General features: G+C 39.3%; 2 protein-coding genes across 3 annotated transcripts in view; both read left to right on the top strand.

Moving 5' to 3' along the window:
- Positions 1–533: 533 nt before the first annotated feature.
- Positions 534–8,370, top strand: LOC141759351 (phospholipid scramblase 2). The gene is made up of 7 exons (XM_074621347.1): positions 534–657; positions 1,281–1,375; positions 2,996–3,038; positions 3,962–4,182; positions 4,351–4,512; positions 5,025–5,186; positions 5,686–8,370. The coding sequence occupies exons 2-7, from the start codon at positions 1,307–1,309 to the stop codon at positions 5,713–5,715; spliced, it is 687 nt and encodes a 228-aa protein (XP_074477448.1). The 5' UTR covers positions 534–657; positions 1,281–1,306; the 3' UTR covers positions 5,716–8,370.
- Positions 8,371–16,951: 8,581 nt separating this feature from the next.
- plod2 (procollagen-lysine, 2-oxoglutarate 5-dioxygenase 2) overlaps positions 16,952–25,366 on the top strand; it is a 36,280-nt gene continuing 27,865 nt past the window's right edge. For both annotated transcript variants that reach the window (XM_074621515.1, XM_074621514.1), the window contains exon 1: positions 16,952–17,411. In XM_074621515.1, the coding sequence (XP_074477616.1) occupies positions 17,309–17,411 (103 nt within the window). In that variant the 5' untranslated portion in view covers positions 16,952–17,308. The remainder of the gene's footprint in view (positions 17,412–25,366) is intronic.

Below are 25,366 nucleotides of genomic sequence, written 5' to 3'. Positions count from 1 at the left end.
CGAGAATAAAGTCATTACTTTACGAGAAAAAAAGTTGTAATATTACGAGAATAAAGTCATTGCTTTACAAGAAAAGTCATAATATTACGGGAATAAAGTCATAAATTTACGAAAAAAAAGTCGTAATATTACGAGAATAAAGTCATAACTTTACGAGAAAAAAAGTCTTAATATTAAGAGAATAAAGTCATAACTTTACAGGAAAAAAGAAAATAACACGTATAATTAGTACTTTATAATATTAAGACTTAATTCTCGTAATATTAGGACTTTATTCTCAAAATCGCATATTTATTTTTTTCCTCAATGTGGCCCTAATACTCCGTCGTACCATAGACCTACAACAATGAGAAATAAAAATGAAAATGTAAACAAAAAACAGTTCTTAATTTCCATTTTTATAAATCCAGAGGGAGCCACTGGAGAGGAGCTAAAGAGCGGCAGGTTGCTACTACACCCCTGATCTGATGTGTTCTATTACATGTTGTTCTAGTATATTCTACTCTGTTCTGTTGACTTCTCTTCTACACTGCCGTCTTGTCATTGGCGCATGGGAATGGGAAGTACGATGACGTCGACCAATGAGATTATAGGTTTATTCCATGGGCTTGGTTCCGGGCTGGCCTGTTATTATTTTGACTAGCAGGTGAAATCTCGGTGAGTAAATCCTGATTCAGACAAAAACAGCTGTGTGTTGTATAATATAAACGGTACAGGCTGCAATTTAAGTCGCCTATTGAGTCGCTCTTAACAACTCGCACGTCTCCTTAGAATGAAAAAAGTGCGCTCTCTTTACCAGCAGCAAACACTCATCAGGCTGTAGTCATCACACTCTTATTCTCATAATCAGTCACTGAGATCTGCACTGGGATGGCCTACATTGTGGGGATGAGCAGTGTAGCTTGTGTTGGCTTTAGGCCTGTTGTTTACGCGTAAACAATCGGAGTAATAGGATTTCTCATGGTGGTGTTTTCCCGTCAGACGCACCACCGTCACTTCCAGATACAAACCCAGATTATCTGTGCCGCCCACCGTGTCTGTGCGCAGCTGCTGGACGAGCTGCTTCACTACTTGTTTACACACTAGGACACGAATATTATATATAGTAAAGAGGACAAGGGTGCTCCATGCTGTCCTGTTAACCTTAACAATACAGAAACACACACAGCGAAACATATGAACCCGCTGCAGCGACTCCATGTGTTTATTATGAGTGACACCTATATAGGCAGCAGATGGCGCTGTGTCTCAGATTTAACTTCTCAATCATTTATCAACAGGTTTCCCTCCAGTCTGGAAAAAAAAAATGGAAATGTATGTTGCACCCGACGAGGAAATACCAGGCTGTCCACCAGGATTAGAATACCTGACTACGGTAAGAAATAAAAAAGATGTTTTCCTTACAAATGTTAGTGCCACTTAGTCCAGTGCCTTATTGTCTACATAGAGTCTGTTCATGTTTTCATCCAGGGCAGAGGAAATGAGCAAGTGTCACTGACTCTTTCATCAATATTTAACACCATGATCATCAAGCTTAGGATACAATATCACCAAATAGTCCAGTGAGAGTAGAAACTGAAGAAGCAGGTATTTTTTATTTTTTTTTTATTTATTTATTTGCACATGCAGTATATGAAACTGCACAAAATCCATTCAATGAAATGATGATTTCCTTACAAATGTTACATGTTAGTGCCACTTGGTCCAATGCCCTACATAGAGTCTGTTCATGTTTTTATCAAGGGCAGAGGAAATGAGCATCACTGACTCTTTCATCAATATTTAACACCATGACATCAAGCTTAGGATACAATATCACCAAATAGTCCAGTGATAGTAGAAACTGAAGAAGTAGGTATTTTAATTTTTTTGAATTTTTATTTATTTGCACACATATAAAACTGCTTATACAAAGGACCTCCTCCCAACCCCAGGAGAGAAAAAAAAAACAATAACAAAAAAGGAAGAAAGATCTGAACTAACATCATTTTAAAAATACAACAAAAGTTAAACAACAACAAGAAGTACACAAAATGTGCGGAAAAAAACAAACCAAACAGTGAAAAACAATCCAATAAAAACAATGAAATACATACAAAAAGAAAAGAAAATGTATCTAAACATATCAAAAGATAATTAGACATCCTGAATTAAATGTGATGATAATTTCCTTTTAACCCTGTAGCTTATACTACCCCCTATTCATCAAACTAAGTAGTTTTAAAATATATTTCACACCCGAAATGTGAAGATATTATAATGCACTGATGCTACAAAAGAAAGGCCTTTTTCATGAAAGATATTTTGACACGTCACACATGGTGCCTTCAAATGAAACTCGTGAGCTTGTTTCATAATACAACAAAAATGACAATATATTCACTTATTATGCACCGAAAAATTAACTTCCATGGCCTCCGCCATTTCTGACAACATCAACAAACACGTCACAACTTGTGAACTCGGAGCTTTCAGAAACCTTCTACTTACGAGGTCGTGAATACGACATGAGGGGGGCGTTCATATGGACTCATATGGACCCCATTTGAAGGCACCAATAATCACAGTAGGAAAAGCACAGGTGTAAATAATTAAAGTAACGATGGCTGAAGCTGCTCCAGTTTCAGGGCTCGGCTATTGTTCACGCTGACTCACTGTCAAGGCTCACTGAGGAGCTTAAATAGAACAGAGGCCACTGTTATTGTTATCAATAACAGCTGTGCTTTTGCTTCTATGACAAGTCAAATTGTCTGCTGCAAAAAGGATCGGTTAGGGATGCAGTTCTCTACCATCCTTCACTTCTGCAGACTGAAAGCCCAGAAACTGTTGGAGCATTTATACACACCAGTGGTGCTTGAGAAGTACATTACAGTGTCCACAGTAAAACAATATACAGGTCCCCCCCCCCCCTCCCAACAACACTGAACTGCTGCATTTAACAGACAAAAATTATGCATATATTGAATCCAGTGTATGTGATTATCTTGTTTACTAGGTGGATCAGCTACTCATCAAACAGAAAGTTGAGCTTGTTGAAGGTAAAGTATATAAACATGCATCGACTTCTGAGAAAATCTATCATCTATGCTGCTGGTAAAGGTGCTAAATTCAGAGCATATCTATGATTGAAGGATTGCCTCCACACGGCTTTCGACATGGCGTCGGCTGACGGTGCTAACAGCATGAACAGTGCAAACAACAGCAACAGTGCAGACAGAGCCAACAGTGTTTATCTAGGGGGGAACAAGAGGGTGGGCGTTACGCTTCCGTTTGGTCGGGACGGGGTTATCAGCTGTAACTGCCGTATGAGCGTAGTGCAGAGTGGCGGTGATTAGATGCATGCGCGACCAGACCGTTCATACCCCATGTGAAACAAGTCAATGTTGATTTATTTTTTAACTTAACTTACACACTTAAGTTACGCCACTTCTAGTGTTATTTTAACCCAAACCACGATCTTTTCCTAAACCTAACAAAGTAGTTTTTGCCACGTAACTTCCATACATAAGTTACGCCACATCCTGTGTTATTTTAAGTGAAACCACGACCTTTTCCTAAACCTATCTTAGTTTTTGTCACGAAACTTCCGTACTTAAATCACACCATTTAACTAACGCCATTTAACCAACTTAATTACTTAACTTACGTAGTTTTGTTGCCTTAACCAAACTAAGTTGTTTCCTGTGAAGACGGAAGTTTATTTTGAAAAGACTGGAGTGGAAATTGATACGTACGTCACGTGTTGCTGGACATTCGTGAAAACTAACTTAACTAACTTAACTTTTTGTAAAATATCATATGAACCGTTGTATGAGGATACGTTTCTCCACTATATCTTTACATAGCAAATAGTTGTTTGCTGCTATATTAATGCTCAGGATTTCAAATTTAGCACCTTTAAGTACATATCTCAGCGTCTGTAGAGCAATGACATCTTCATACGTATTGTTCGTCCATGCAGCCCTCGTTGGTTTTGAAAGCAACAACAAGTATGAAGTCCGTAACAGCATGGGCCAGAACGTGTTCTACGCTGTCGAGGAGAACGACTGTCTGAGTCGACAGTGTTGCGGTCCGATGCGCTCCTTCACCATCCACGTCCTTGACAATTTTGGACAAGAGGTCATCACCGTCACCAGGCCACTTAAGTGCATGTCTTGCTGCTACCCTTGTTGTCTACAAGAGGTGAGTGAAACCACTTTTAGACACGCTCACATTGTGTCCATGAAATTACAGTGTTCAGGGTGTTTTTTGTTCACCACATCCATGATTGTTTACATTCAATGACGTCTAGTTTTCTTGTGAGAATATGGCTACAAATCACACTCTGTTCTCCCACAATCCCTCACTCAGCTGGAGGTGCAGTCACCCCCCGGTAACACAGTGGGGTATGTTAAACAACAGTGGCACCCGTTCTCCCCCAAATTCATCGTTTCGAACGAACACAACGAGCCTGTGCTGAAGATCCACGGGCCCTTCTGTGGATGGAGCTGCCTACCAGATGTTGACTTTGAGGTGGGTTTATCTAAACACAGAAATCCATTAAATTTGTGAAAACATAACACGACACGGTATCGCCCTCTGGATATTTTTTTGTAAGGGATCCTCCTCGTGCTCTGAGGCAGGAAATATGTTTCCAATCAGAGCGGGGCTGTAGCTTGGACGAAGCGTTGCACAGGGCATGCTCTTGTGTGGTACACTGTGGCCATTGTTCCACGGCTCAGCTGGTTTTATTAGATTGAGCTGTGAAGGGGATTTGGGTCAGTGATAGAGACCTTTTACCAGACCCAGAGGAGGGGTAACTGAAGCATGATATTACCATCCCGGTTCTTCTCTCGCTGCTTTGAAGTCATTACTGGGATAGAAAATTCAACATACTGTGGCAGCAGGCAAAATGATGAAATTGGATGGGGATTATGAATCGTTCCATGATCTCCCTCCAACAAAACCAAACAAGATTAGGGATTGATCTTCATCCTAATGCAACACATGTCAGCATGTTGTCCTCTCTGTAAATCTCTCTGCAGATTGTGACGATGGATGAAGTGAGTAAGATCGGGAAAATCAGTAAGCAGTGGACAGGACTGCTTCGGGAAGTGTTCACAGATTCAGACAACTTTGGTATCCAGTTCCCCATGGATCTGGATGTGAGGATGAAGGCTGTAATGATCGGCGCGTGTTTTCTCATTGTAAGTAATAAGCATTTTTACGGTCTCAACGTCCAAAATTACACAATTCCTTGTAAAGTCAAATTTCTTTTTTTTAGGATTTCCTCATAGCAAAGTAAGAGTAGCTATTGCCAAAATGTGGCTGATACATATGCAGTAGCCTCATATGACCCAGTTTTCATGGGGAATGTCTTTCAGATCACTGGTAATCGGAAACTTTGTGTACCTACCATTTAATGCACCACTTAGCCTCCATTTTGTGGGAAATGTGACCTGAAACCACCCCAATCACCACAAATGCAAAACAGCTTGTGCGAGCTACTTTCTGCAGTAGCACAAGCTTCAATGCTTCAATGCTAAAAATCTCAGGAGGTTTTCACAGCTAATTTGGCAGCTGCGTATCAGTGAATAAATTCTACCCCTCGGCTATATTTTAACCTCAATTAGACATTCTGTGTCAATTTACTGCGTTTGCTTTGCCATTAACACTTTCTTTTTGGTGTTTTTTCTTTCTATACAGGATTTCATGTTCTTTGAGACCACTAACTAGGAGCCAAACAGGATATCCTTGTAAACATACAAACATTCCTGGAAGAACAAAGGTCACCAAGCCATGATGATCATTCCCAAAAATGCCCTAACATAGAACAACCTTCAAACAGGTAGTTTAAAGGAAGTACCAAAAGGTACCTATATGTTACAATATGCATGAACAATGAAATAGAAGGTTTGTTTTAGTCATAGCTGCTCAGGTTGGTTGTTTAAACACGTGGCTGGGCCGTGAGTGCACAGTGCAGTGTTTTAAGACAAAAAGTTTTCATTTGTGTTTACATTATGGTCGCTGAGCCCATCTGGGCTCAGAACCGTTCCTTACTACTAAAAAAAAACTTGAAGAGTAGGATAACATCCATATAAAAGTTAATGAAAAGGGAACACCATTGCAGGCAAGTGCTGTTACACAGTTTGTGAAAGAAAGACTGGTGTCATTATGGTTAGTATGTTAAGGGAGTCAGCCAAATAGCACTTGTGTAATTTGGTCATATTAATAGCCGAGATGCTAATTTATATATAGAACACTATGCTTGTAGCCATATTGTGTGAGAAATGAAGGACTCGTGTAATGTAGTAGTTTGTAGTTCAGATATTCAAAGCCCTTATTTATTTATTTTTTATTTTTGGCCTGTTAAACAATTTGTCAATATAGAGTAATGTGTGTGTGTGCACCGCTTTGTGCGTGTGTCTGTGTGCTATGAGCGTTCTTGTTGTGTGTTTTACCTGAAACATAATATCAAAAGGATTACAATAATATCTTCAATGCCATAATAATAATAGATTGTGATTCTCTGTAGAGGTTGTTTATTTGGGAACGGGTGGGTTATGGCTTGATGTGTCCCAGTTTTGTCCACAAGAGGGAGCTAGCTTTTCATTTAAGAATAACCCAACACAGCCCAAATGGACAAACTCAATACCCGTTTATGCCACAAGTTTTTATTGAAATATTAGTTTCAGATAATATTGTATATTTTTGGACAAACTCAGGTTGCAATGCATGCTACTGTACTATAGTGATGGTTTCTGCTTACTCCAGGAATTACACACCTGCACCTGATACTATGAATATAAAGATAGTCATCTTTTGGAGGAGATTTTGTACATTCAATCATCTAAATATCCATATTGCGCATACATTTCCTGGTATATCAACATGAATTTTGATCTTTATCACTGTTGCATATCGCATGGTGTGACAGCTGTACATGTGTCAAAAATGCAAGAGTTAAATAAAACCTCAATTTCCATCAAATGGTCATTGGCACTGCTGTGCACCATGCTCTATTGTAAAATGTAAATATGATTTAATGAGTATGGCGGTATCGGTCTGATTATTGATGGTTTACTGTATATTGTAGCAAAGCACATTACCTGTGTGCTACATCAACATTAAGGCCATAGAGTGCTCCAGGGATGACGTATTTATGTAGGCCAACCAGGAGGTTAGCATCGCACTGGTTCCCTCAACAAAAAGCCAATGGGACTTTTCCATTGGCTTTTGGATTATTGCAGAAAATAAACTCTGTGGCAAACAAACAGTTATTATACTTACACGTTTTGATAATCTTCACAAATGAACACCACTTTTATGATTTCTGAAGTGTAAATGCAATCGGCAGAAGTAAAAAGCTAACGTTAGGCTATACATGAACCACACCACGGTCGCATGAGCATGAGTATACACAATGAGGCTGTAACGGCGGACGAGATGGCGTGATGACGTTTAGTCGTCGCATTTAGCCGCTTGTTAGCAACCGCCTTTTTTAAGACACGCAAAAGCTTCAAAACTCACGAGTGGGATATTTACTCACGTATTTTATGTTGTAGAACAAAACGTTTAAATCTCTTAAGCTTGTGTTAACCACAGACGAGGGAACTGGAAGTGCTAAAATGTTAACTCATTTCCGGGTTTTAGGACTCATTCCTTCAGCACTCTATTAGGAGCTCTTTTGTATAAGATCATGATAATAACATGTAGGTCATCTGTGGTTTTGGAAAACTGGAAAAACACCCATCTTAAGTCATTTTCTAACAGATAGTAAGTGTTAAAAGCGTTTAAGGCTTTTATTTTTTTAAAGGGTATTATAAACTGCCAGTTGGAAAAGCTGATCTTTCCAGTTTACTGTAGACTTACATTTTCTTGTGTCAACAGTGTTTGATTGTACCTTTAATGTATTGACTGTTTGTAGAGTTACCGTGAGGGGATTTATCTCACCCTTTATGCGCAGTATTTTTTCAAAACATAAATGATTAAGTACTAAAGATGGATGTTTTTTGCAGTCTATTGTTTCATTGCTTAAGTTGTTGAGAAACACCAAGTAAATTTGAATTATGTTCTTGCCATTAAGATTACCCTGATCATTTGGTTGAATTGATTAATAGTATAAGATGCTGGTGCTACAGTATGTCCTCTGAAGGCTGTTTGATTGTGTTTAAAAGCCAAAAATTTAAGTCAGAATGTGATACAAAGGGAGTTAAGTTATCCCCAGTCAGCTATGTATTTTAAAAAATATATATGTATTCTTCTACTTTTGCACTAATACTTTGAACTAATTTGAGTCATGCAATGAATGCAAACTAACTCTGTGAGCTAAGCTTAAATTGTGCAAATAGTCCATGGAAACACTTAAATAAAAAAATATATTGTGATGTGTGCAGTTCTTTTGGCTTTTGTTTCTTTAATCAATAAATCCATTCGAGATTAAAAACCGCTGACCCTCAAAAAAACGATATATTTTTTTTACATTAGTACTACTTATTATCAGAGACCTTCTGAGCTATAGTCCTTTTAATACAGTTTGTAACTGTGGGTGTTACAAAGGTCAGACCTTGTAAATGGTCGTGTAAAACCACTCAGCCTTGCTTGTTAATTAATTCAGTTCACCGGCTGCTGTGATTGCCACCTTCACCTTTTTTAAGCAGCATTCTTAAATGCTCATGAAATGTGAATGTCATTTTTTTTTTCTGCTGCAAAAGTCCAGCCTGCTGAGTAATTCAGTGAACCGATTACGTCAAACACAGATGTCCTTGAAGGAAAACATGAGAAGGAAAATGAGAACATTTAATTTTCTCTCTTTTCAAGTAAGCTATTAACCCGAAGCTGCCTCGGGTGTAACCTGGAGAACTCATTTTATAACGTCCTTTTTTAAGCTTTTCTTAATCACACATCAGTGAAAGGGGCTACTTTAAGGGCTGAGCAAAGAGCAAGGCTTGAAGAAAGGGTTAAATTCTTATCGTTTCTGGTGCAGTTTGGAACAGGTCATACAGTTGTTGTTGTTGTTTTTTTACAAACTGTTACGTCTGCAGAACAATATCACCTTTTCATTTGACATTTGATTAATGGAAGATTCTTAAAAATCACTTTTGTGGAAATATTCATAAACGTTTTGTTGAGGCAGATGTCAGTGTGTTCATGGATGTAGGCAATACTCCACTGAGTGATCATTCTTATAATGCATACAGAAAGACTAAAGAGTACGATCTAGACCTGCTCTTAATGAAGTGGCATAAGATAACGTCTTGTAATTTGACTCAATGACTTGACTACAAATTATTTGAGGCCACAGGTCCCTTATATTTAAAGTTTCACATGAATACACTGCACTACACTCTCAGACGTCCACAAATTTCTATGAGTCATAGCAAAGCCCCCCCTTTGTAAATAATGATTGTTTTTACACATTGCTTGGCATGACTTTATGGAATATATGAGGCGGCACTGGTCTGAGTGTTATAGCTGATTAAGCTGTGGTTGGAAAACAATGAGAACTGTGGAGGCATGTACATGGAGGGGCCAGGGAGAACCTGGATAGGGATGATTTCTTATTCCATTTTCTGTTGATCATGTGAACATTTTTAGTGCTGATACTGGCGTGGCTCTTGCAATAGCAAAGTCGGCCTGTCAGTTGGTCTGTCTTTCGGTTGGTCCACCACTTTGGTCCTCTCAGCAGCTATTGGTGGACTGTCATGACATTTGGTACAGATATCCATGGTGTCCAGAGGATGAATCCTACTGACTTTTCTCTAGCGCAACCAGCAGGTCAAAGTAAGTTACTTATCCTGAGATATATTTCAACATCTACTAGATGGATTGGCACAACATTTAGTACAGTCATGGTTCCCAGAGGGCAGAATATTAGCATTGTCATTGTGAGTGTGTTAGCATGCTGATATTATCATTTAGTTCAAAGCTCTACTGTGCCAAGTATAGCACAGCTCACTGAGGCATGGCTGTAGACTCTAAGTCCTGTTTAATCATATACTGTATGTATATATCACCAGATAAGAGTTTCTCATTTTGTGATCAGTTTTTTGTTCCCGATTACAACATTTTGAAATAACGAGAAATCAGAAGCTGTTTCCTGAGGAAAAGAAGGATTGAAATAAGATAGTTTAAATTGAGATGAAAAAAATATATGTGAGCATTGTGCAGCTTTTTCCTGCATCTAGATTCAGGTTTACATGCATTAAAACACACATTATGAAAGACGATCATGGCAGATGTGCTTGATTGTTATTCAAGTGACTACAGAAATTCATGAGAATATGGCAGAAAGGTCCAATCACATTGTGTTAAAAAATTCCTGGATCTACAGTATAAAGGAATCTCTTGTTCACTGCCCCCAAGTTACCAAACAAACAAACAGGGCCAGGAGTAAATCTGGAGTACTGTGCCGCCTTACTACTCAACTATCTACTTCGGCTTAACACATAAATCTTTTAGACAATGTTTCTTTGTTTCTTCTGCATGTTGACAACCATTTCTATGGGTGCCGTAGTCTGACCTCAATTGCGGTTGTCATTGTGTTGCTTGTTTGGTACCATAAAGTGTTTACTCTCACCTTTGAACTTCTAGTGAGCCCACATTTCAATTAACTTCACTGAGAACTTTCCCCAACTAAAAGTCAGTACAGAAACAGCTGTGGTCGGCAAACAGCAGTGTTTAACTCCTCTGTGTTTTCCTCCTTCTTGGATAGACAGTGGAGAGAAATCCCCCTCTCTGGGGGTATTCTGTAACAGGATGTACATTTCTGGATTTGTACTGTCAAATATTCCTGAGAAATTCTCCCTGTTTGGTATGAATGAAAACACCCAGACCACACAAGTGATGTCACTGATGTCATTCCAGCAGTGATTTGTTGGCTTAGATGTCCCAGACTGGGAAAAACACAGATGTTTTCTCCAGCTACACTATGCGGGGTTCTGTTTTGTGCAACACCCCATTTGATAGACTTCCTTTATAATTAAACACATATTAAAGCTTTGCAGCCCTGTACACATCTTTGAAAATGCCAAATTGAACTGCTAGGTTGAATTACTGCACACATTGTGGGTATTGAACTTAAAACTAATTTTAAATGGCATGGTGAGGGCCGATTGGGACTATTTTCTAAGTCCTGTTAGGGTTCCGATAACAAATTAGGGAAACCAGAGTCTTTATGGAAACTATGTTTCTAGCCAATATGGCAGAACAAATATACTCTTCTGATTACTTTTGGAGCCCAACACACATCGAGAAATAAACAGAGTGTAGTTTGCTCGCGACAGACAGCATACAGGATCTGGAATTCCTGGTGCTGTAAACCCACTGTGATAAACAAATGGCTGAGGCAACATATGTGCAAACGTAACCCAGGAAAACACCATATACACACAACTGTGGAAAGAGAGCAGATGTAAAATATAAACTGGGGGATGGTTATTTACTTTGACACTAGCATTCCTGAGAACAAATCCAAGAGTGAAGACAATTGGACCTCAACTGCACTTTCTCCTAAATGTGATTCTTATACACAACTGTTTCGATTATGTTTATTATCAACAGACTGTAATAGAATGCTGCAGGGATGACGTATTTTTGTAGGCCAACCAAGAAGTTAGCATCGCACTGGTTCCTTCGACAAAAAGCCAATGGGATTTTTCCATTGGGTTTTGGGATTATTGCGGAAAATAAGCTCTGTCGCAAACACATGTTTATGATACTTGCACGCTTTGCTCAGCAAGACAATCTCCACAAATGAACACAATTCTTATGAATTTTGAAGCGTGGATGCAACAAGGCTGTGAAGGTGGATGTGTCGGCGTGATGACGTTTAGTAGTCTCATTTGGCAATTTGCCAATCCGAGGCTATGGCGTCAAAGTTCTGAGCTCTGTACATCTAAGCACCCACACCGACCTCCGACCTGTGGTTTTTGGGCAATATAAAGATGGATTGGAAAAATCTTTGTCCAGGCAACAATTATGTTTACCCCAAACTGTATTTGGCAGAACAAATTAGTAATGTAGACTATAAACATATTTTTTAGGATGATAAAGGTGGCACTGGAAGGACAGGATAAATGCAAGTTTGAATCCTCTTCCCCTCAAGCCTTTGAGTTCTTCTGGTATATTTTAGGAAACCTTGTATTTTCAACATGGCCACCTAATGATGACATTCAAATGAAAGGCCAGCCAAAGAGCTCATTATGTGTAATTTTCAAGGAACACTGCCCCCAAAACCCAAGTCTTCGGAGTAAAAATGCAAATTTCTAGGACTGAAAATCACGCAGGTTCGAAAATTGCAAACATCTTCCACTGTGGATTTAATATAATTTGCTGCTCAAATCTTTATGGTAAACTCAGGCTTGTAGTGTGAAACAATAGAAGGCAGACCTCCCACGATCAAAGTGAATTAATCCATGTCTAACCTCATTTCCCTTCTGTGGCCAGACTCTGGGGTGACATTAAAATGTACTAGCTGTGCTTGTTAAAGGTCTTTAAATGCAGTGTTGATGAAACCCCTTCCTAGCAACCCTTAGACCACACCCTGGGCCAATGGATGCCCCGTGGCCTCATAAATGGTACCAACGCAGACAGAACTGAGCCCGGGATGACGCAAAGATAAACTCTCAGGAAGATGGGCTGGGTGGGGGAAAGGAGTGCTGCCCTTTCCATCGATCTGGACTAGTAATTTAACTCTCTGCTGAGTGATCAAAGCATTTTAGGATAAAAATAAAACCCATTCTTTAACAATCATGGTGCAATTGTGGGTTCCTAAGCAAGGTTTAGGGGACCAACTGTCTAGGATATGTGACTCACCAGGGCAATTGCAAAACCATCCGGTTGCACCACCAAAAGAGAGTTACGTCAAAAATAGAGTAGACAGTAGAAATAAATCCAAGGTGTGTCCTAACCACTGACCGTTATGTAATTTTGGCTTAGATATCGCCTGAAGCATTACGCATAAATGAAAGGGACAATCCGTTCTTTAGATTATATGCCGGATATTATTGATGGTAGTCATAAGGAAAAATAAGTGAATGAATGGAGGAACAATTTCAGCTTTATATTCCCAGGTACCCGTTTTCTCATGATTTCTCTTTTTCCTCATAGGATTTTCTAGTTTTATGTTCAATATTGGGCATCTCCTTTACAGTCTGTCTCCCTAATGAATCATCTGTTTCTTCTTTTGGCTTGATTAAATGTAAACAGTGCCTGTATAGTAAACCCACTGTCTCGACAACAGTGCTGAAAATAGAGGATCGTCTCCTGTCGTCAGGAGGCAGCAACACTGTTTAGTCTTTTGCTAATGCAAGGACAGTGGAGGCTGGAGGCTTGTGTGTTTTATTTGGCACGGAAATAAGCCAGAATTAAAAAGCAGGCTCCAGAGCGCACCACCTGTGCTGTAAGAAGGTTCCAAACAGTCTGTGCGTCCTTTTAAGGCTTGATAAACGTCTCTATTTAGCTGCAACTCCATGTGTGCTGTAGTCCAAAAAGTCTGCTACCTTCTACTGATACCCAGGCAGATATAAAGAGTGGGGATAAGTATGTGCAGGTGTCCTGATGAGCTCCTGGCTTTCTACTCCGTCCTCACCCCACTTACCACAGCAGCCTCCCAGTCTATGCAGTCTGTATGTGCCAATTTGTGTGTAATTAAATGTAATTTTCTCACCCACGCCACATGCATCCCAAATTAAAATGTGTCATCAGTGCCACTGCTACCACCACGAGGATTTTAAACGTGTCACATCTTTGCAAACCCTGACTTGGAGAAAGGTAAAAGACTACGACTTCCTTGTGTTTCTTACAGTTTCTACATTATTTTACGTCTCCAAGTTCAAGCCTCTGATGGGATATTAAACACCTCATCTAACCTCTGGACATTTTGTCAGGGTGTAATCAAATCCAGAGGACTTTTCACTGGCCTTTCCAAATGTTTGGTGGGTGTTCAGACTTGTGCCAGTCAATTGAAGCAAGACATAGCTTATTCTCTGTCGCACGCTGCCAAGATGCAGCATGAGGTTCTGTACCACAAACACTTATATTTTCCAGATGCAGAGAGTTCCCTCACAAACCCACGGGCCAAAAATCCCTGTTAGATATTTGTCACTGAGTCCTTAAATTACACATTCTTTAAGGCTCATTTTGATTGCAAATAATAGGATTGATACCTTTACAGATCTGGGTTAACACTGTGTTGTTTTAACTCAGCGTGTGTTTGTCTGAGCTTCACAGTGGGGAGGAATGCCTTTTTTTGTTTGAAGTTAGACAGCCAGATTCAAAGTGGTAATTTTCTCATGACACCCTAATTTCCATAAGTGCGCCTGCCCAGCGCTCACTTTAGTGTCAGTTGCATGCTGAGTAACATAAAAAAAGAATAGCTGAAGTCCAAGTCGAGTACTCTATGTTGTGTTCTCTGGCATGGCTATACATATTCGGGGGTTTATCAAGGCCTCAGTGGAAAGAAATCATTTATCTCGTAAAAAAACTTTGGCTTCCACTCCCTCTGCATTCAAAACCATGAACCCGGTGATGTCATTAAGTAAAACAATCTGGGCACTGGCAGTCATCATAACTGTGTGAAGTGTTTGCCAGACAGGAATGGTCTGCGCCGGGGGGGTGAGTCTGTTACTCCTAATAAGGAATGGGAGACACAAATGAGATAAAGTGTTGGTTTGAAGGTCAGCTGACATACTGGGAGACACAAATACAATCCAACAGTTGATGGAAGCTGGATTTGGTTTGGTTTCTGTTTTCCTCTTCAATTCCCTCGACTGTGTGTGTGTGTGTACACTGCTGCAGGCAAGCAGGACTAACATCTAACATCTGCAGCATCAGTTGACGGTTCCATATAATGTCATCGGTTAGGCGATGGCATCGACTGTGCTAGAGAAATGGTGGAAAGTAGAGCTGAAATGATCATATTTAAAGGTGCTACGTGCAAGATTGGGAGCATTTCTATTTCATCCGCACAGCTCTCAACAATTGCGACGGCTCTTAGCTAACGATGCTAACAGCACTAACAGTGAAAATTACAGCAACACTGCTGACAGAGCTAACGGAGGGTGGGTGCTACGCTTCTGTGGCGTCGATTGGGATGGCGTTGTCAGCTGTAACCGCTGTATGAGAGCAGTGCAGAGCGGCGGCCGTGAGCTAGCCAGTGGGGCTCGCTTTCACTAAGATGCAAAGAAAGCATGCATGCACGCACGGCCCGGCGATGTCAACGAAGCACAGAGAAGCTGGGATTACATTCTCTGCTCAGGTAGACATTACTCCATTATATCTTTACATAGCAAATAGTTGTTTGCTGCTATAAAAATATGATGTATTGATACTTGAACTACTTAACATAATATGAGGAACTTTATTTTTAGCTCCACCTCAACTGTCTATAAAACATTAAAAATTAATCTATCAAGAATATTAATCTAACAGTATTATATACACATAGTAGCTACTTCTGGATTACATTGACTTCCCGTATGCTTTAGAGTTCAGTTGAAGATCCTCCTGATCGCATTAAAAGACCTCCATGGCATGGCACCCTCTTGTATTTCTGAACTCATAACTCAATACTCTGCACCAAGATCACTCAGATCTTCTGACCAATTGCTATTAAATATCCCACGGTCCAGGCTAAAAACAAATGGGCACCGTGCTTTCACCATTTTAGCTCCAACACTTGTGAACTGCCTCCGCCTCACAGCTGTCAGGTCAGTCTGTACCACATTTTTAAAAAAACACTTTTATAGGCTGGCGTGTTTATACGTTTGTTGCTTGCAAATCCTTTGTTTTTTGTTTTTATTTGTCTTTTAATTCTGTTCTTTTATATTTTATTGCTTTTATTGTTGAGTATCAGCTTCCGTTTTATAAATTGTATACGTTTTCATGCTGTGTACTATTATGTATTTTATTATAAACTGTGAAGCACTTTGTAACTGCTGTTTTGAAAAGTGCTATATAAATAAAGTTTATTATTATTATTTATTTTGTTGTTTAAATGTTAAATGTTTACTATCAAGTATTTTTACACTGTGGTATTTCTACTTTAACTGACGTAAGAGATCTGGATACTTCTTCCACTGCTCCTATATAGGCATTTTGATGCTACACTGAAAAAAAAAAGTGTAAAATAACGAAAGGGGCGCCAGAAAATGTCTGTTAAAAAAACGGGAAAAAATACTGTCCGTTAATTAACATAAATAAACTGTAAAAAAAAACAATAATTATCTTTATATAATTAGCATTTATTATTGTAATATTACAAGAAAAAATTTACTTTTAACATATATTTATTGTTAGAATAGTCATACACCGTAAATCTAAGACCATTTACATATAAATCACAAATGAAACATGTAATTTTAAGTTGCAAAAGCCCAAATTTACATTAACTCTCAGAAGTTTTGCAAAAACAATCTGTATTTTTACAAGAAATATTTTTAGAATTCCATGAAATCCTTTTCTTCTAACATAAATTAATTGTTAAAATAGAGTCATAAACATATAAAAAACTGAATAATCAGCTTTAAAAATGATCAAGAAAAGCTTAAATACAGATAATTACGATTGTGATTACAAAAAATACTGTAAATCTAAGACCATTTACATATAAATCACAAATGAAACATATCATTTTTACATTTTCTTCTGTCATTTTGAAATACAGACAAAAAATGTAAAATTTCTTGAAAAAAAAATGCTTTTTTTTTTTTTTTTTACAGTGTATAGATGGAACAAATAAAAAAAATTATACAAAACTATATAGTACATTGAACATTAAAATATATTAAATGTGTTTTTTATAGTTTTGTTCCACGGTTTACACTAGTGAAAGTCTCTTCTAGTGTAGAAGTGGAGTAGTGTTGGTCAGACAGGCGCTGGGTACTCAGTGGGAGTGAACCAGAGGAGGGGTATGTTTACAGTAAAGGGGTGGGGGGGTTCAAATACAGCTGTGCTTAGTCAAACTTTCGCGCAGGACGTCCCTGTGTCAGGGCTTTAACACCGTTATCTTGCCTCTCTCTCTTCATGGGCTGGAACTTCACCCCAAGTGGCTGCAGTCGCAATTAAGAAACCACGCCTGTTGCTCTCCAGTCCTCCTGCTTTACACTACTTATACTTCCCTGGAGCTCAAGCTGTCTCCAGAGCTGCTGCGTCCAGACAACTTCACAACCACTGGAGGAAGATTTTTTTTTTTTTTCCTTTTATTATTTTATTATCGCGAGAGCGTCGGCTGCATTACGAGCCTTCAGGGCTGAACCCGACCACTGTTTTTCGGGCTGGGAGGTATAATAGTCCAGCTTTGTTCAGGGAAACACGCACAATAACAGACATGGAATACCTCAAGTTTTGTTTTGTGTTTTCATGCTGGATGAAGTTTGCAAATTGCCTCTACTCTACTGATACACCTCAAACTCCTGCGCCTATTCCTAAAGGTAAGCAACTTTTTTTCTTTCTCCTCTCTATTGTTTGCGTCATTACGCACGAAGCTACATCATATTTAATCCACGTTGGATCGTCTTCTATAGCTGCATATCAGAGCTGCCAAGTGTGAGAATATTGAATTATCTATTTTAGAAGATGCAATTTAGACATGATGTCACCTACTGTACTTGCTTGAGGCGCAGGTTGCATGCCTGTGTCTCCCTGTGCGTGGATCTGAATCTGTGGAGCTCTCCATATGTTGGAGCGTAAAATTACATGATAGTGCTTAAACACAAAAGAACCGTCTGCGGTTTCACACATTCCTGTTTTTTTTTATTTGATGTTGTCTGGCAGCGTCTTGTATATACACGTCAGGCTGTAAAATGTCAGTGCAACGAAATAACTAACCTATTGGAGGCGACTCTTTCAGGGTTTTCACTTGTTGACACTTGCTTTGCATTTTAAGCTCCAATGAAAACCAGAGCAAGCAGTTATAGAAGCAATGCTTGATGCTTTACCATAAATCACAATGTGCAAGAAATCCATTAGCATTTGATTTAATAGCAAACAAGCAATTATGTGCTTGAGAAACAGAGAAGTGGTTGTAAACCTGTTATAATTGAAGGTTGGTGGAGTAGAGCCAAACAGAAGCTGATCAGCTGTTGAGACAGGCTCTATATAATACAGTACATGTATAGCTGTCTGAAGCACCCAGTTTTATGTTGTTCCTACTGCTCAATTGCTCTAAATTACCCTTAACTCATTTCAGTTAAAACACAGCCCTTTTTCGCAGTCTCAGGGTATCTTGTAAAGACCTGCAAACATCAACATAAGTGGGTGCATATGTTTGTTTTTATACCGGTGTTGATGTCATAAATGCTGTGGGATCGTGTGTAGGTTAAGTCTGGTACTTTTTTAATGATGCATTTTGCTGGGAGAGGCAGGGCAACAACAGATGCCTTCACTCTCCACAGGCTTGTTTTGTCCTGGACCAACTGAGTGTCTACCATACAGTAGCCACATTAACTTTACAAGGGTTAAAATGTTTGCTTATAAAGCCTTGTTAGCCTACCTGGGGGATTATGTCCGGAGGTAAATGTAATAAACTACTAAATCTCTCATGAATGGAATTTAAAAGGTAGATTAGCAGTTGTAAAAGAGAGCTCTCATACTTTAGTTTATATGACCGTGCAAACTGAGTGCAATTAAGATTTCATTTAATGACGTTAACGGGATTATATGAAGTATTTCAATTGGATTGGGTTTAATGTTGCTCCTGCTACTTAGCTCTATTTTTCTTTTAAAGTATATAATGCACTGCCTTTGCTACAATGGTTGAAAAGCAGAAACTTTTTTTCTTTTTAGATCAATAGATTAAATAGATTTGATTTCTGTAGGAAAAAGGGTGGGTAAAAAAAAAATATATTCAAAATTTAGTCAATTTTTTTCATTTTTTCCTTACGTTTCATTGCCAAGGGAACATCATACACAGATGTTTCGACTCCCTTGGTGTGCAAAACAGCAAAAAGGGATCTAGACTAGACTCAATTTCTGTATGTGAAACCTTTCTTTAACCACTAAAGGTGTTGTGATGCACTAAACAAGGCACTGGCGAGCAATTCTACTGACTCAATTAACAGTTAACGCAGCTTAACTCCATGAATAGTTTGCTGTGTTGCAGTAGGATTTTGAAGCACAAGACCCAACACACATTGCATGAGGCATTGCGTTACACATTATATGCCAATTTTAGATGTAGATCATGCGTGCCTTTGTTTCTCTTATTTTTCTAATCCAAATAGGAGCCATTTGTTTTTGACTCATAGTGATAGTCCAATAATCAGAAATTTTGGGGCCTGTCTGGGTCATAACGTCAGAAACACTTCATTACACTTATTCTATGAGGTGTTAACAGTGTGGAATATCAACCTGATGAGTCATCTTTTCCCGCAAGTTCCAAGTCAAACACTTTTTTTCTCCTCTTTCCTGAACAAAGAAGAAGATTATTGGGGTGAAAAGTGAAGCAAATAACTTCTCCTTTAGAACACCACATCAAAAAGAACAAGTTGTATGTTCTGTTTCAGGGTGACGTTCCTGATGCTGCTCATCCTGACAGGGTATTACAAAGCAGAAATAGTGATTAGAAAGGAAACAATAAAAAGGTTACACAAAATATTGCATTTACAGGCGGCATAAATGTATTCACACTTCCTGGTTTGTGTTGAATGCCACCTGTGCAGATGTAGGGAGAGTGTTTCTCTGTTAGTTCACACTTAATGCAGATTCTGGTACCTCTCCGCCAACTCTCCTCTAAGACCACAATGACTCTCCAGCGGTTGTAGCACAAAGACGCAAACGGTGCAATTCAGCAGCAAAAAGGGACAGTGAAAGAAGAAGGAATGCAGGGCTCTGCCCATTTCTCACCTATGCGCACCTTGCCAGTCGCTGTGAACAGCGGACGTGGCTGTTGGTTTGTCGGTTTTGGAAAGTTACAAAATTGGGCGGCGTAGACCCCCACTGTCCAGCCACCTGAAAGGAGCCTTTCACTTATTTTCTGTCTGACTGTGTGAACAGCACCTCTGACAGAGTATATTTATATTGGATTTAACGGAGAACATTAACATCGGAAAACGATAAAAGCTGTGGTGATCTAAATGAGATCTGTTTTATATCAACACTATCTTACAGAGAGATGTTGACATTTCTTGGGGAGTGTATGTGTGGGAGACAAAGAAAAGAGCCATTACTCAGTATGATCTGACAGTTTCCACGGAATAGTCATCTTTAGATTAGACCTTTCCCAGACAACAACACTGATGTGTCAGCAGGGAACATGTTATAGAGAAAAGAAAAGGAAACTCCACCTAAGGTTGTCCATGCCTTATATGCTGTATAATAGCGCTCTATTGCCTGAAATTCCAGTCTAACAATCTAACAAACCCTGCTGGCAGACCAAGCCTGCAATCATGCCTAAGAACATTGTCACTGTATCACCACAAGGTCGTTTCTGTGCCTCCTTTCCAGCCAAATATGCGTTGTGTTGTCTGCTTTTTTTGTCTCTTTTTTTCTTAGCTGTCTGAGGTATTCTGCCGACTATCAAGTAGATAAGATGGCAGGATATCAAGCGGACAGTTCCAATGATGAAATGTCTTCCTCTCAAGGAAAACTGAAAACAGATGACATTTCAGCTTAAGTTGTCAGGACTAGTAAATATACCATTGTCCTACCTAGCAAGTCATTTAAATGATGACTGTGTGAAAGTGGGAATTGAGCAGCTGTTGATCTTTGGCAAGAGCTGTTGGCTGAATCTTGAATTGTTGAAATTGCCACGTATTGTTCAACTTTATGTTAAGTTGTAGTCATTAAGAGTTGTCAACATATTAAAAGGACTAAGGCTGGGATATTTACTGTAACATACCAATGTGATGAAGTTTTTTTTAAAAAGGAGGGGAAATGGCTACAGGAAAATGAGACAATCACATTAAAATCAGTAAACAATTGTCAGAAGTAGGCAGGACCAGCTTGCAGCTTTTTACTGGGAAACTATCCCTTGGTCGAATCACAGCAGGTTATCCAATAATTTCAAAGTACCGACTTTTGTTTGTGTTTTTTAAGAGCCAGATATTTCAGTTTGTATTTAGAAATCATTGAAGCCTGTTGAAATAAATCAGCTAGCTGAGGAGAACCTGTAGATGATGCCAAACTTGCAGTTAGGGAGCATCTCACTGCTCATCTTTAAAGAATTTTCAATTTACTTTCCAGGAAGGGAGAAACAGGAGCCGTTTCAAAGAAACAGCATGTGGTTTTACATTAAAATGATTGGCTCATATCTCCGTTGCAGGAAATATTATCAAAATATAATAGCTTATATCATCAAATTGTGGTTTTCTTTCCACTTACAGCAATTTCAGCACAAAAAATTTGAAAACACACTGTTTAAACCTAAATTGTTAACCTCTAAATGTATTATGTTGAATCACGTGTGTGTTCCTGTTAACAAAGAAGGATTTAAAGCTCTACAGTAACACCGGACTGTGGTCAACAGAGGAAATGACTGCACTAACAACAGCACTGCCTGACATAAACCAGATTAGATTAGTCCTTCATTCTTTTTGCATTACAGTAGTTTTTGTAGGGTAAAATAAATAGGCTATTCTTGATTCAAAAATGGCGTGAGTCGAGACGACAAAATTGTTTCCTGGCCTAATGCTAGTGACATCATGCCACATCCAGAGGCTCAAGTGCTTGTGGTCTGACATACTGTATGTAATTGGAAACACAGGCCTTTTCTGCAGATGCACTACACAGCCCTGTGTGCGTTTTATCAATTATTGGTGACTTTGAAATGTCACTAGAAAAGAAACTCTATTTTAATTTAGTGGACAGCTAAAGTAATGTCTGACTACCCAACCAGTGAGCTTTTCTAGTCCCTTTTGTATCCATGCATAAAATGCGTTGAATATGGCTAATTACAAACACATGGGTTACTTACCAAGGTAGCAACAATGGTATTTTTTTTTATTTTTTTTTTAAAGTTATTTTTTTGGGGGCATTTTCCATTTTTATTGAGGACAGTGGATAGAGTCTTGAAAGGGGGGAGAGAGAGAGAGTGGATGCGGAAAGGGCCACAGGCCAGATTCGAACCCGTGCCACCGCAGTCAGGACCAAGCCTTAATACATGGACGCCCACTCTACCAACTGAGCTAACCCAGGCACCCTCAACAATGGTATTTTTTAAGTGAAAAGGAATGTCTGCAGGTCTGGGGGTTTAGATAATAAGTGATACTTCTGTGCCAAGGCTGCATGTAGGTACATTATTTCTAATGCATTCTAAAGCTGGAAAATCTTTAGGTCAGATAATATGCTATGTTTAGCTGAGGGCTGAGAATTGAATGGATGAAAGAGTTACTTAAGTGAGGACTAAGCAGTTAAAGAAATGTATTCTATGTCTGTCTACAAAGACGGCATGAATTGCTTTTTGTGTCTATTTATTCTTCTTGTATAAATTCAGTCCAATACACTAAGCAAATGTGCTCAAGAAGTCTTTGTCCTTAAAGGTTCTCTATACGATATCTAGAGCATTAATATAGCAACAAACAATGCTATGTAAAGATATAGAGGAATAATGTCTACCTGAGCAGAGAATGAAGTCTCTCTCCCTCTATGTGTGTTGTAATCTGAGCTTCTCCTCGCTTTGTTGACCTATCCGGGCTGAGTACGCATGCTTTTAGCCGTTGTTTTCACCGTTATCGCTGTTAGCACCGCTAGCCACGAGCTGCCGGCTCAGCTGGCGCCATGTTGAGAGCCGTGCGAAATAGAAATGCGACCGATCTCACATTCAGCACTTTTAAACTGCTAGTATGCTTCATCAGAACTGCGCAGGAAACTCCAGAGTCCCCGGGCACCTTTCCAACGCCACTTTCCGTAACCGACACTCCGACACATTGATACCCACTTCACACAGCGGTTAGCCAGCTGTGCGGAGGTGACAAAAGAGGCAGGGTTTGAACTCGTCTCTGTCTTTTTTCATTCTTTACACAACTATCTCTTTTAAATGTACAACCGAGTGCAACACTACGAATGCCTTCCAGGGGGGACTGGAGTTGCCCGTAGTGATGAATATACAGAGAATTAACACCTTATTCTGCAGCTCCCCTCGATGTATGGAGCTGTATAGCGGGTTTCAGATCATTGTTTAGCTGTCTGCCCCGCAACTTTCCTGTTTTGGTTCACTCTCACTGCTCTCACAGTGTTGTTTATAGTGGGAGAGCTTCACAAACCCACTGTATATACACAACCTCCTCAGCACCAAATGGCAGACAGACATTTACAGTAGCAGCTGAACAGCCAGATATTTCCCCCGGGAGTTGATAGAGAACCAAAAACAGAGCTGATAGAAAATATTGAAAAACTAGGAATATTGGATCCAAACTAATGATAATGTTGCTCCATAATTGCTGGATGTGTAAATAATTTCCGCTGTTCCCAAGTGGCCAAAAATGTATTTTATTGAAGGTTTAATAATTGCCTTTCTGAACAACTCTGCATGCATCCATTTAATGAAGTCCAGTAGTTATGTATTATTTCACAGTTGGATTAAATGCGTGTTTGCACTGTTGGTGAGATTAACACCTTCCTGGTTCTAGCTGTGACCCAATATCCAAATCGCAGCACCATTTGAATGTGATTATTTTTTTAAATGAGTTAAATAACTTATCCAAGAAATTAAACATTTCATTGAAACAAATTTTTTAGCATAAACTAAAGTATAAGCAGGGCCAGAGTTACAGTAACCATCACAGTAGACAAGAACATGACACGTGACCTTTTATATTTTGCAAAATGGATGTGAATGACTCTGAGGAATGTTATACAGGCCTCTATGGAGAGAGATAAGCTCTGTTCCTGCTCTGATTTATTCTTTTCAGTGTCCAAAATATGGATTGTGTGTCTTCACTTACACGCTGACTTCTTCAAAATGCTTGTCTTTCCTTTACTGTTGTGAAAAATTAGGGCACAGACTTATTTGCCTTTTCATTTCTCGCTGCTAAGGTATCACCTTTCATTTACTCGGGACATGTCTGTCTCGCTGAGGTGGCCAAACGATGTCGACATCAACCCATGCTTTACATACCAACCAAATACTGCAATGTTGTTTTTTCCTATAAATTTCTTCTTATGCAACCTGGCTCGAAATTCCACAGCATTTCCTTTTAGAAAAAACAGTCACCAGGATACAAAGGGTGTATGTTACTTTGAGTAATACAATGAGGGGTTTCAGCTGTACAACGTGACAGTGCACATTACTGTACTGCTGATATTTTGACACAGCTCAAAGGCTAAGGCCCATCCATGAAGAATAAATGCCTGGTGGGAGTCTGTTACACTCACCGCATTTAAACAATTTCTTACCACTCTCCATGTACCACCGATAGTGATGTCGCCTTTCATTATTTCAGTTCACTGACTTGAGTTAAAGTTAAATTCACATTTAATATGAGGGCTGGCTTTTCAGGAGGGTGCTCATCCTCAGGCAAATCTCCAGGTTCAGACATGGCACATTGGATTGCACTCACAAAAGCAGAATTAAGCATTGCTGAGCAATCCGTGCAAGTTCGAATCAGGTCAGACTTGGTTATAAGCAATCATTTTTCTTTTCCCCATCTCATAGTTTCTTGCTTTACCTAGGGATTAAAGTCAGGCTCAGTCAAGTGCAAGGCCAAAGACATGCAGGATTATTAGCTGAACTACTTGCACTTTCCTTTGCCTGACACCTTTTGTGAACACTGTTTATTTGGATGACCAAAATAGAAAGAACAGGGGTTTGTTTTCACTGCCCAGGACTGTCTCCTCAAAGAGGAAAGCTCCTGTTATCCTTATGCTCAAAGCCAGGGCGCATTCCCATGATACTGCTTTCCGTTCTGCAAGAAATGCTTAATTAAGCTTAGCTCCAGCCAGTGAGTCAGAACCTTTGCTCGTCGAAGTGTGAAAGTTTACCTAGACGGCTAGGCCCATGTGGTCCGGAGAAAGAGTGAGAGAGAAAGACCATTTGGCATCTGTGCCTTTCTCAAAGAAGAGTTACAGCAGCACTGTATGAGCTGCATTCCTCTCCTCCCGTTGGCTGTTCATACAGTACTGACGTGAGAGCTTGCTGTGTTTACTCTGACTAGACACTCATCCTCCAAAATCCCGGCTGTCTAAAACAACTTTCCTTTTGTGTGTTGCCATCTGTCTCCCAGTTAGGCTTCATTATCGGTGGGATTTATATAAACACATCAAAGGAATGGACAACTGGCACAGGATTAAATTTTGTAGTTAGATTGGAAGGTAGGCTTGTGCTTTTGTTATCCTTGAACAATTGTTTTCTCTCCTTTTAATTGATTAATTTGAACAATGAAGCAGTACGAGACTAGCCATTCTTATGAACAGAAAAATAAGGTACGGTCTGCATGTTGCATGAAAAGGG

The sequence above is a fragment of the Sebastes fasciatus genome, chromosome 21, assembly GCF_043250625.1.
Source record: "Sebastes fasciatus isolate fSebFas1 chromosome 21, fSebFas1.pri, whole genome shotgun sequence".
Lineage (NCBI taxonomy): Eukaryota > Metazoa > Chordata > Actinopteri > Perciformes > Sebastidae > Sebastes > Sebastes fasciatus.
The sequence above is the reverse complement of the archived record's forward strand: the minus strand, read 5'-3'. Positions and strand labels throughout refer to the sequence as shown.